The sequence below is a fragment of the Zeus faber genome, assembly GCF_960531495.2.
Source record: "Zeus faber genome assembly, chromosome: 12".
Classification (NCBI taxonomy): domain Eukaryota; kingdom Metazoa; phylum Chordata; class Actinopteri; order Zeiformes; family Zeidae; genus Zeus; species Zeus faber.
Window position 1 is genome coordinate 24,164,137 of NC_137196.1, and position 12,013 is coordinate 24,176,149.

At 46.7% G+C, this 12,013-nt stretch overlaps 1 protein-coding gene across 1 annotated transcript; it reads left to right on the forward strand.

Annotated features, from left to right (window-relative positions):
- Nucleotides 1-2,759: 2,759 nt before the first annotated feature.
- LOC307238107 (1-phosphatidylinositol 4,5-bisphosphate phosphodiesterase delta-1-like) lies at nt 2,760-11,578 on the forward strand. Its single transcript, XM_080010965.1, has 15 exons — nt 2,760-2,887; nt 5,264-5,422; nt 5,954-6,182; nt 6,734-6,863; nt 7,018-7,246; nt 7,413-7,614; nt 7,914-8,058; nt 8,168-8,320; nt 9,095-9,259; nt 9,409-9,568; nt 9,869-9,985; nt 10,104-10,282; nt 10,393-10,525; nt 10,639-10,788; nt 10,938-11,578. Exons 1-15 carry the CDS (start codon nt 2,857-2,859, stop codon nt 11,027-11,029), a joined length of 2,274 nt encoding a protein of 757 aa, XP_079867091.1. The 5' UTR covers nt 2,760-2,856; the 3' UTR covers nt 11,030-11,578.
- The last annotated feature ends 435 nt before the right edge of the window (nt 11,579-12,013 follow it).

Below are 12,013 nucleotides of genomic sequence, written 5' to 3' on the forward strand. Positions count from 1 at the left end.
CGCGTTTAGGGGTCAACGGGAAAGTGGGAAAAATTAGGTTTTCCTGTGTGTGTGTGTGTGGGGGGGGGGGGGGGGGGGGGGGGGGGGGGGGGGGGCAAAAGGTTCCCAAAAATAAGCAAAAAAAAAACAAAAAAACAGGTGTGGGAGACATTGATCTGGTGTATTTTGTCCCAACTTTGTTTCTTCTCAATCGGATTACACATTTATACTGAATATAAATAATCCCTCACCATATTTGGTGAGGGATCACTGTTTTTAAAGACATTTTTGAAGTAATGAAGTTGGCTCCGCTTAACCCAAACTAACTAGGTGTAAAACCGTATGAATAATGCAAATTCAACTGCTATAGTTATTAGTTTTGCATATTAAATACAAATGGCATCTGCCACACCTGTGGTCTACATATAATATAAAACAATCTTATGTGTATATGTATGTCTAGTATTCATGTACTGCATATGTGTACATCTGTGTATATTATTTCATTATTGTTTCCTTCACTGCAATTTAAAATTTCAACTTTCATAAAGATTTGGAAATTTTTATTTTATCTGTGCCTGCTGTTTATTTGAACCTGCTGTTGTTGTCCTTTCTAGTTTTAATTTTTTCGCTCTACCTTATTTATATATACTGTATTTACTGTGTATATATATAAATTCTGTGTGTGTGTGTATATATATGTATATTTCTGTGAATATCTACCTGTAAAACACATTGGACTGCCTTGTTGGATGTCTGTGAAGGAAATAATAAAAATCATAATTGGAAAAACAAAATGCTTATTATTCTTATTATTGGCCGTGCTTTTTTCTTATTTGTTTAATCCTCCCCATAAGAAATTTCTATGTCGGGTGTTCATTTTTAAGTACATTTTTCATATTAATAAGCATAATTTAAACCAAATCAATGCGAGTAGAAACACGCCCCGATGCATCCACGGAGCAGAAGTATGGATGGCATTAGAGGCACGAATGGGAAACATTCGGCCTTGTCACAGCTTGTTCCGAACGCTGCACAGACGACTGACAACAACAACAGCGGCGACTTGTCTCTCCGACTCAGGCGCTTGAATTCAAGGGAGGTCTTGGAGGCCGTTTCCTCTTGTCAGCGACAACATTTTAAAGGCCATGACCTGACCCGGAGCCTTTTGAGTTTACATTTTAAACTTGTTTGGTTAAGCAAACTTTCGTTTGCTTAAACAAATGCATGTTTACAAGTGAGATGGCTTGTCGAGGGTCTCTGATAAGGGCTGTTTGTCATTGCTTTGTATTTCTCACAGGAATATGAATTGTTTGATGGTCTTTGTTGCATGCGTTTTCAATAGATTTTTGTCAGCGTTAGTGCGGCTGATAGTGTTTATTTTAAAAATAGGGGGCCAGCGGGCTCCACTCACGCTCATTTCTATTTAGTCCTAATTTAACAATCAAACCCTATACTGCTTTAAACTTTTATATTTTCGCCATATATTTCTCGCCTTCCATCGTGTGTTAATGAGCCGTTTGAACAGTCTCTCAAGGCTGTCAGGTAGAACTGTTAAAGTGCCCTTGAGCAAGACATGGAGACCCCCGCTGCTGCCTTGTGCAGATCTCAGAGCACGAGTTTGAAGCTGCATTGTGGCGTTGCAATCCAACATGTCTTCCTGACAAATACATAATGAAGTGCAGGCGCAGGCGCAGGCACACGCGCACACACACATCCGCTACAGTATACCACTCAAAACAAGTTATTGTGTCCCCCCCCCGGACCCTGATGGAAATGGAAGTTGGTGTCCCTTTTCCGGAAGAGCCTCCCCCAGCGTTGTGTGAAAGCTCAGTCAGCCCGATGCTGACCGCGCACGGGGTGTAAGCCGGGCCTGAAAGGGAAGTGCTGAGAGCCACAAGAGCGGCCCGTGAACCAGTAACTCCATGATTATTGTCCCGCCAAGGCTAAGCCGAACATGAAAAGGAAAGCACTTCATCTGCACGCATTCACCAGCACCTAGAGGCTTCAAGCCGCGGGTGTAGTGAGTCGGAGAATCCCAAACCAGCCTTCTTCTGTGTTTCGTTTGAGAACTTTTAGTGCCGATTTGAAATTCTTTAGGCTTTGTCGACCTTTAAAAAAATAAAAATAAATAACTCCTGCAAACCTGTCCTGAGAATGGAACAAAACCATGTATATCGCACCACATCAAGCGCTCCTTGTTATTCAGCTGCATATTCTAGTAACGCTTTTAGATCTTTTTCACTTTTGGCGAAAAAACGGAGCATTTTTTGACAGAAAATTAAGTACTGATCGCAAACCACGTGTTGGGAAACCGCGCTAATGGCGGAATTGCATTTCTTTACAATGAGTGTTATTGTAACCCGGCTAGGATCCATGTAGCAGGACGCCGTGCAGATCATGTGGTTCCTTACACCCCGGTTGCAACAAAAATGTCATTTATCCCCATACGGCCCGTGCAACGTACTTGAGGCATTTCCCTCGAGTAAAGAGGCCTTGATTTAGTAGACTTCTTGTGCGCGGTGTACCAGGGTGAATGGCGGTTGTGTGTGAGCTTGAACGCTCCCTCCCACTGGGGAGAGGCCGCAAGGTGTAACAAATCGCGAGGTGACATCACAGAACCACAGCTTGGGTTGCAGGGCAGGCTGGTCGAACCGGTGTTGGAGGCCTGGAGTGGGGGAGTGTCTCCAGTTTGAGCGTGAAAAGGGAAGCGCCTTGCCTCCCTTGCCGACTGCACTCTCGCTCGGAGGCTCTGGTTCAAGCTGCTCAACCTCTCACTCGGAGGGGAACATATGGGAAGGAGGCCCGCTCCCGGATGACATTTGGGACGACTTGAAAGGACAACACTTTGGAAAGAAACACGAGGGAAGATAAAGCATGGAAACAAATGGCACAGCCAAAAACTACGGTGGGTCACCTCTTTATTGTAATATCCTCAGATAATGAGGCCTATATAACATGTTCCCTGTATAGTATGTTTTTGTGTTTAATCAATTTTTTAAAAATTTGATATTATTAGATTGTTTCCATCAACACCATACTCAACCCTGCAGCCGCATTGCATTACAATGGGTTTCGTTTAGTTGCAAATTGTGCCAAAGGTGTGGCTTTTTTTTTTTTTTTTTTTTTTCCCCTTCTGTAAACATGTCTGCAAAACCAAAACATTCCTCAAATGTCATCGTAGTGTACTCGCTATCTCCAGCCACTGCACATACAAACGCATGCATAGAGCAAAAAAAATATATATATATATGTTTACATTTGTGTTTTTACTTTTTATTTTCGTTGATCAACTCGGTAAATCGAATACACATTGTGGAAAGTCACTCAACAACCGAAGTTCTCGGTAGATGTGGCCAGGCTGGCTGGTGTTCAGCGCAGCATGTGTCCGCGATCAAGGTGATTATCCACATGGAACGTGTTGGGGGACATTTCCGCCGCTAGAGGGGGCTCGTCTCTTTAATTCAAATAACACTTTATATCTGTTTCAGGGAGACGCTTTATTCTTAAGCCGGAGGTTAAATGTTTTTTGTGTTTTAATGTGATTTTATTGCGAATAACACAGCTCCAGGCATGTTTTTTTTTTGTTTTGTTTTGTTTTGGGTTTTTTTACATCCCATTACCACGTCAACGTAAAGAAGTAGAACTTGGATCGAGAGTTTGGTTCATAATTGGAATATATTTGGTTGTGTGTGTTTCATGACAGGCCCCCTTCTTGGCAGACTAAACAAGTTGTGTATACTTCACTTCAGCTGCCTATAAACCATGCCATGTGCTTTGACATTTAAATGAAACGGTCAAAAATGGCAAACCTCGGGACAATAAGTCACAATCATTAGTTTAGTCGAGTCTATACGTAATGTTCATATAAAAATACATTTTCAATATGTAAATGTGTAAAATATTATTTTACTATTTATTATTATAAAAATAGATATTATTTATTGTAAGTTGTTTTACTTGGTTGTTTATATATATATTCATTCCCACAAAATACATTCAGATTAAGATACACAATATATGCGTATTTCATAATTAAAGGTGCAGTGTGTAGACTTTAGTGGCATCTCAGGTTGCAGGTCACAACCAACTAGTTTGGCCATGCAAAATGGAGAAAGCTGCAACACGCCACGCCAAAGCCCCTCTCTGGAGACCGTTTTTGGGCTACTGTAGTAGCACCGTGGGGGGTCGGGGGGGGGGCCTCCGTGGACGCGTACCCGCTGCCCAACGTAGATAGAAACGGCTCATTCTCAGGTAACACAACGATTCTCATTCCCACGGGATTTTACACCGATCAAAACGTAGTCATGACCATTGTTTCCCATTTGTGCCAAGTCCGTTCTGCGAACTCTACAAACCGAAACCTTTTTAAAATACTGTCATAACGTTTTGCTGCGGACGCCCCCGGCAAGTACCCCGCGGGTCCCCTAGGGGGCCGCCGACAGCCGTTCGGGAACTCCCGCTGTGGAGTCGGGCGTGTACTGGTAGCTCACGCCCATCCGGGCTCCGGTGTGCTGCGGCGGGTCCGGGCGTCGCGTCGCGTCGCGGCAGTGGCTTGGCGTTCGACCCGCGGGCACCATGCGATGCGTGCGGAAGCAAGGCGGCCGCAGCCGGTCGGAGGAGCAGCTGCGCGCCGCTCACAGCCGCAGGACCACGGTCAGGAACGCGGAGCTGCTGGGTAGGGAGCGCCGTGTCCGCCTCCGGACGCAGGGGCAGTGACAGCCACTCTCAGCTAGAAGAAGTACACTTTGCATCGGGTTATTGTAAATAATTTGGACCTGCTGTATATGACGTTTACATTGATCTGTTTTGGGGGTTTTTTTATACACAGTAAAACTTTTTTTTATTAATTCTATACAGTAATATTCACAAACTATCTTTTTACCTACGCTGCCGCAGCCCGTTTCATTTGTCTCTGTGCGAAGAACACATTATATTTTGTGCATTGTCTTTTAGATCAGGGCCGGTTCTCAACCTGGGGTCCGGGGGACCAGCGAGGGTCCTTCGTGACCTTCCAGGGGGTCCCCAGCAAAAAGATTCAAATGGTCAAACCTAGTATTTTAAAACTTAAGCACCACCAGAGACTGTGCAATTACCCTTTGAGTCGTAGTTTCACTGTTTTCTCCCCGAATATAGCACGGACAGGTGTGGAAGTTTGGACTAAACCATATCCAACAATGGAAATCTTCTCATATCGGGGGGGTGGGGCGGGGGGCCCAGAGATCTCAGCGAACAGGCACAGGATAAAGTGTTCCCTTTGTCTCCCCCGAAAATTTCCCCCAAGGAATGGAGGGGGACGCGGACCTCCAGTTCCTGCTGGCGGGCGGGGACCTCCTCAAGGTGCGCTCCCGGTCCTGGAAGAAGACGCGCTTCTACAAGCTGCAGGACGACTGCAGGACCGTGTGGCACGAGTCCAAGAAGACCTTCAGGACGTCGCGGATGTGTGAGTGCAGCCCCGTCAGCCACTCCACATGTGTGTGAGATTGTTTATTCAGAAGCGAACGGATCCGACAGGTTTACGATCTAAGAATTCACGAACGCGGGTCTGGCTAAAGTCAACAAAATGATTTAAAGATATATATCTTTTTCTTCACTTATAAAATATGTGTCTGTCTAGGTCGTGGTTCTGACTCCGCTGTGTACCACAGAGGGCATGTGTCCACCTGATAATTACTATGGTGATATGATTACATTGATATGATTATTGGCCGCAATACCTGCCCTCGCCGGCGGGTCGGAGAAAAATCACTGAGGTGAAGTCGATGCAGACGCTGTTTGTGGTTGAATATGTACCGACATTATTTTGCGAGGTTTCAAATAAACAAGGCTCCAGCAGTTTGAGACACGAGGACAAGTCGCGACTCAAAATCGAAATGACAGCAGATGGGTCTGCAAGCCCTCGGCCCCCGACAATCTCTGACAGCTGTTTACGACGATGATATTATTATTTTATTTTATTTTCCCCGCCCTCTAGTCTCCATTGAGGACGTCTCGGCAGTGCGGATGGGCCGCCAGTCGGAGGGGCTGAGGAAGTGCACGGACGAGAAGGTGGAGGGTCGCTGCTTCTCCATTGTCTTCAAGGGCCGTCGCAAGAACCTGGACCTGATCGCCAGCTCCGAGGAGGAGGCCAAGCAGTGGGTCTCCAGCCTGCAGAAGATGGTGGCCAAGGCCAACAACCTCAACCGGCAGCAGAAGACCGAGCAGTATCCTCGCCGTAAAGGTGTATTGGGCATCGTTTTAGTCGGGGGTTCCCAACCTCTCGTGCCGGACCTCAAGCCCCCCACCCCCCGTAGGGGATCGCCAACGAGGGTAGAGCAGGGTCTCAAGGCATATGTTTCCTAAATAGTCAAGTGTTGGTTTAAAAAAAAATCCACTTGTGTCCAAATCCATGACAATATGCTTTAATGTATCACACGCCCTAAATACCTTGCTCTCATTACAATGAAATGAAACCGATTCGAAGGAAACATGGCCGCCGACCACAGCCGGATACGTGGACAGAAAATGCAACGCGTCTTTTAAAACAGTCGGGTCTCAGATTGAATGGGGTTCGATTTAAGGGGGAACCCCGACATTGGCGCGTTTCAGTTATCAGGTTGGGAAAGGGTCCCGAGGACGTTCACGGTGCCGATTCTTATGCAACAGAGCGGTTCGGGGTGCAGTCGCAACCGTGCCGAGGCCGCTCCGTCGGTCGGGTTCTGTGCGTCCCCTCGTTCCCCCCCGAAAAAGCCTCCTTGACCGGACCGAACCTCAGCTGGATCTTCAACTGCATGAGGAAAGCCGACAAGGACAGCGACGACAAGATGAACCGGAAAGAGCTGAAAGACTTCCTGCACCTCATCAACATCGAGGTGGACGACGACTACAGTGAAATGCTGTTCGAGGTGACACGCCCGTATTTGAGGGATTTGCATAAACAAATGTTTGTTAATCGGCATCTTTCGTAGGTAGTCTATCAAGGGTATCGGCGTAATAAGCAAGGAGTAAGTCGTTTCCACGGTTCGTCCCAACCACGTAGCGCTTTTCTTCACCCGTCAGAAATGCGACAAATCAAAGTCGGGATATCTGGCGGGCGAGGAGATCGAGCACTTCTACGATCTGCTGACGCACCGGGAGGAGATCAGCGTGATCTACGGGGCGTACGCCAAGACCGGGGGCCTGATGAGCGCCGAAAACCTGCAGGAGTTTCTGGGCAAAGAGCAGAGGGAGAGCGCCTCGCTGGAGGACGCACACAGGCTCATCCAGAAGTACGAGCTGGATGACGCAGGTAAAGGTTGGATTCGTAAAATATGTAGATTTCTTCCAAAATACATTGTCTTTGTTATTGGTAAATTATTCTTTAAATAATTTTCATTGACAAACAGGACAATCAATTATTATTTTTTACTAAATCAACACAGAAAATAACAATAAGTGGTTTCAATACTTTCCAGCCAAAGAGAAAAAGCAGTTTTCCAAAGATGGCTTCCTGATGTATCTGCACAAGCCCGAGGGCCTGATCCTCAACCCCCGGCACTGGGAGGTGCACCAGGACATGAGCCAGCCCCTGAACCACTACTTCATCTCCTCCTCCCACAACACCTACCTGATGGAGGACCAGCTCAAAGGGCCCAGCAGCACGGAGGCCTACGTCAGGTGAGAGGCGGCTCTCTGTGTGAGAACACTGTTTGCTCATTTACTTGTGTATTTAACAGGGATATATAGAATTAAACATTGCCACGTGTATAGAATACATAACATGACACATAAAACAGATACATTAAACTATAGGTTATAATAGTAAAGAAATGGTAATATGTAATAACCTAATTATCAATAGTTATCAATATACCATAAACCTAAAACAAATGGATAGAAAAAATATTGGGAAAAATGACCCACAAGTTATCCAGTATTTTTTTTTTTTTTTGATGAACGACCCGACGCCCACACAGGGCTCTGCTGAAGGGCTGCCGCTGTGTGGAGCTGGACTGCTGGGACGGATCAAACGGGGAGCCGGTGATCTACCACGGATACACACTCACCTCCAAGATCCCCTTCAGAGACACCATCGCAGCCATCAAGGAGTACGCCTTCAAGGTGTGTGTGGTTTCTGCCCCCGGTCCCCTCTCCTCCCTCCCTCCCTCCCTCCCTCCGTGGTTCTGACCGTCTCGCACCCGCCCCCCCCCCCCCCCCCCCCCCCCCCCAGGCCTCGGACTACCCGGTGATCCTGTCCCTGGAGAACCACTGCAGCGTGGAGCAGCAGAGGGTCATGGCCCGCCACATGAGCTCCATCCTGGGGCCCGCGCTGCTCACCAAGCCCCTGGGGGACACCATGCCCGCCCGCTTCCCGTCCCCCGAGGTTGGTCGTCTCCGGCTCGTCGTCTTGTGCTGTTCTGATCAGAGATAAGCGTTTGAAAGAGTTGTTATGAACAGCCGTCTTTGTTTGGAGGATTGACCGCAATCTGAGTGCGGCTCAAGATGTGGTCCTGGTAAGGCACTAGATACCGGATAAGGTTGTGTTTTTATTTTTATTTTTTATGATGTATTTAATTTATAATGTTGAAATCTCAGTGTTTCATAGATCGAAAGAGATCATAAAATGCAAATGAATGGCTAATTTGGGGTCACCAAATGTCTAAATGACACACAATGAGGATAGAGGTCTCCAATGCACTAGGCATGGTTATAGCTTATAATAGTTATTGTCAAATGCAGTTCAAAACATGGCAGTCATGGATTTGTCACACTTGTTGGCTATAATCTTATCAATTGTTAATGGTTAACACACTTTAATGTTATCCTTTTACTTTCAATAGAATAGATTTTTTTTATTTTTTACCCCAATACACCTTCCCAGGCTGCTACTGGGACACCCATAGTTAACCTTTGTGGCGCTCAGTTTGAATATATCCGACCTTAACTCGACCAAATTTGCCAAAGACCCTGCGTGAGTGTTTCTGGGTTTTACTGTGATCACCCGTCCGCTGACGGTTTCACCGCTTTCCTTCCTCCTTCAACTTCCCTTCCCGGCGGGCGGCAACGCAACTTCCTGCCGACGTTTCATTCATTTTATTTATTTAATTTTTTTTTTGTTATACGTGTGGACGTACGTGCGCGTCGTGTGTTTCGCCAGGAGCTGAAGGGGAGATTCATCGTCAAGGGAAAGAGGCTGAATAAATTAGAAGCCTGCTTTGCTACCGAGGCCCCGCCCGGAGAGAAGGCGGCGGAGGAGGATGAAGATGTGACGGAGGATGAGGACTCGGACAGCAGCGGCGATGAGGAGGAGAAGAAGAGCAAGGTGGGATGACCTTTAGGGGAAAGGGTTAAAGTGCATATTTTTGAACATTATTTCATGAATGAACTATTATTACACTTTCATATTATTTCCACTCTTTTAAAAAAAAAATAATAATAATAAAAAAAAAATTCAATAATTTCCACGTTTAGGAGAAAAAGAAGTTGAAACTAGCGAAGGAGCTGTCGGACATGGTGGTCTACTGCAAGAGCGTCCACTTCAACGGCTTTGAGGACGCGCTCCGGAACCTGGCCTTCTACGAGATGTCGTCGTTCAAGGAAGGAAAAGCCACGAAACTGGCCGAGGAGTCTGGTGAGGCGGCAGAAACGTCCCGTCGTCGCCCGTCCCGGTTGAATGTTTCCCCCTTTTTCCAGGATGCGGCTTGTACTTTCTCCCCACTGCCTGGATGGAGGGTTGTACAAATACGAAAAGGGAAGTTCATATTAAGATAAAGAATAAATAAAAACAGACGCGTATACCTTGGATGTGGTAACGGCAAATAAACCAATCCTTCCGGCACGCAAAAAAGAAAAGTAGGGGGGGAAAAAAAAAAGTGAAAAAGGAAAGTGTCATCCGTTTCCGTGATTGTTTTTCTTTATCTGTTTCCTGCAGCTAATGTCTACATCCAGCACAACGTGGAGAAGCTCAGCCGCATCTACCCGGCGGGATCGAGGACCGACTCCTCCAACTACAACCCGGTGCCGCTGTGGAACTCCGGCTGTCAAATCGGCAAGTGGTCTGGCCGGCGCGCCAAAATAGTCGAGCAGCATCCGGTCGTACCGCGCGCCGGTTCGCCTTTTAATTCGGCGCTGTCGGTGACGGTTGCTGGTTTTCTGCTCCTCTCCAGTGGCGTTGAACTTCCAGACCCACTGCATGGACATGGATCTGAACCAGGGCCGGTTCCTGGCCAACGGGAGGAGCGGCTACGTCCTCAAGCCGCCGTACCTGAGGGACGGGGCGACGGAGTTCGACCCCATCACGCTGACCCGAGGGGCGTGGCTGCAGCACAAGACCCTGCACGTCATGGTCGGGGAGAGTCAAAGCGCGGCAAAAAAAACCCCCCCAAAACATTGCCACGGTAAACGCCTGGTTTTCCCGTTCTCTGCTCAAGCGCTGGCATGTGTTGTCCTCCGCAGGTGGTGTCGGCGCAGCAGCTTCCCAAAGTCACCGACAAAAAGTCGTCCATCGTGGACCCGCTGGTGAGGGTGGAGATATTCGGGGTGCCCGCCGACGTAGCTGCGAAGGAGACGGCTGTCGTCGAAAATAACGGTACTTTTAAAAAAGGCTCAAACGTCTTTCATTTTTTTATTTATTTTTTTGCTCAGGCACACGGGGTGAGTCCGGTCCACGAAACGCGAGTGTTCTTAATTTGTCCGTTCCAGGTTTTAACCCGGCGTGGAACGAGAGCTTCCAGTTCGACGTGTACGTGCCCGAGCTGGCGCTGGTGCGCTTCACGGTGGAGGACCACGACAGCACGTCCGGTAACGAGTTCATTGGCCAGTACACGCTGCCGTTCAGCAGCCTGCAAATGGGTGAGTGGGACGAGTCCAGCTCCCATAAGTACGAATATTCAAACTTTTTTTTTTTTTTTTTCTTTCGGAATAACGCAGCTTTGTGGCTGAGAACACACGCAGCACTGTTCTCGTCCCTCGTTTAACGGGGGTTTCCTTTGTGTCCGCAGGGTACCGACACGTGCCGCTGCTCAACAAGAACGGAGACGCTCTGCCCTCGGCCGGACTCTTTGTACACACCATGATGCTTGACGCCGAATGAGACGCCTCCCGGGGGAGGGAGTCGGTGCGGAATGTTTTAAATAGGATTTCGTATCGAACGTACAACTACAAAGTTTTTGTTTGTTTGTAATCAACGAATTCAAAGAGTTGGGCGAAACATCCTCAAAGGATGACAGCTCGAGTTTTAGATACAATACTTTTTTTTTTTTTTTTTATGTCATTGGGATCAGGTAGACGCAGGTGCACGCTAGGTGAAGGCTGCTTATTACTACATCACATCAAATTACGGTTTTACTGTCGTATCAAGGTTTGATCAGTTGCAGTAGTAGTTAAACTTTATCCTTTTTACAATGTCCAGCATTTCTAGTTAGTCATTTACTATGTCCTTATTTTTAATTACCATTTGGGGATTTCCATTCATAAATCCATACAGTATATTGAAATAATTTATTCTTAGCTCATCAAAACTTTTCATTTTTTTTTTTTACATGATATCAGGGTGCTGTACCACTCGCTTTTCTTTTTATAATTGAACCCCTGGTAAAACTCTGAAACAGACTGCTTTGATTTTCTATTTGTTTTTTTTCCTCTCCTGAAATTCATCAATGTGGAACCTTTTTATCTCACACGCAAATAGTAAAATACACAACCTTCCACAGGGTCTTCCTGCTAGTGGTGAATCTCCATTTCATTTATTATTATTTTTTAAGTCAAACTTACAGCTCTGAATATCGGGCAGGGTGGCGCTCTAAAACACTGATCATTTTACGACCTTCTGTCTGGAAGTTCAAAGTGCCATGGAAAACGTGGCTCTAAAAATCATAGCTCCAGACACTGATCCTTGCAAAAGAAACGACGCGATACGTTTCGCTCGCAGCTTTGTTGGGTGTGAAATACTTTGTAGGAAAACAGAGCTTAACGGCGCTTAATTCTACGCAAACATTAAAGTAAAACAACCCGTGACTTGACAGACGAGAGCGGCGGGCCTGAACTTTGGATAGGACACACCCTTGACACACAGATC

Bases quoted from the DNA above. Each gene is read 5' to 3' on its own strand.
- LOC307238107 (XM_080010965.1), top strand. From the start codon at position 2,857: ATGGAAACAAATGGCACAGCCAAAAACTACG. The intron at 9,986-10,103 runs GCAAGTGGTCTG...GCTCCTCTCCAG, and splicing joins GAACTCCGGCTGTCAAATCG to TGGCGTTGAACTTCCAGACC. The intron at 10,789-10,937 runs GTGAGTGGGACG...TTGTGTCCGCAG, and splicing joins GTTCAGCAGCCTGCAAATGG to GGTACCGACACGTGCCGCTG.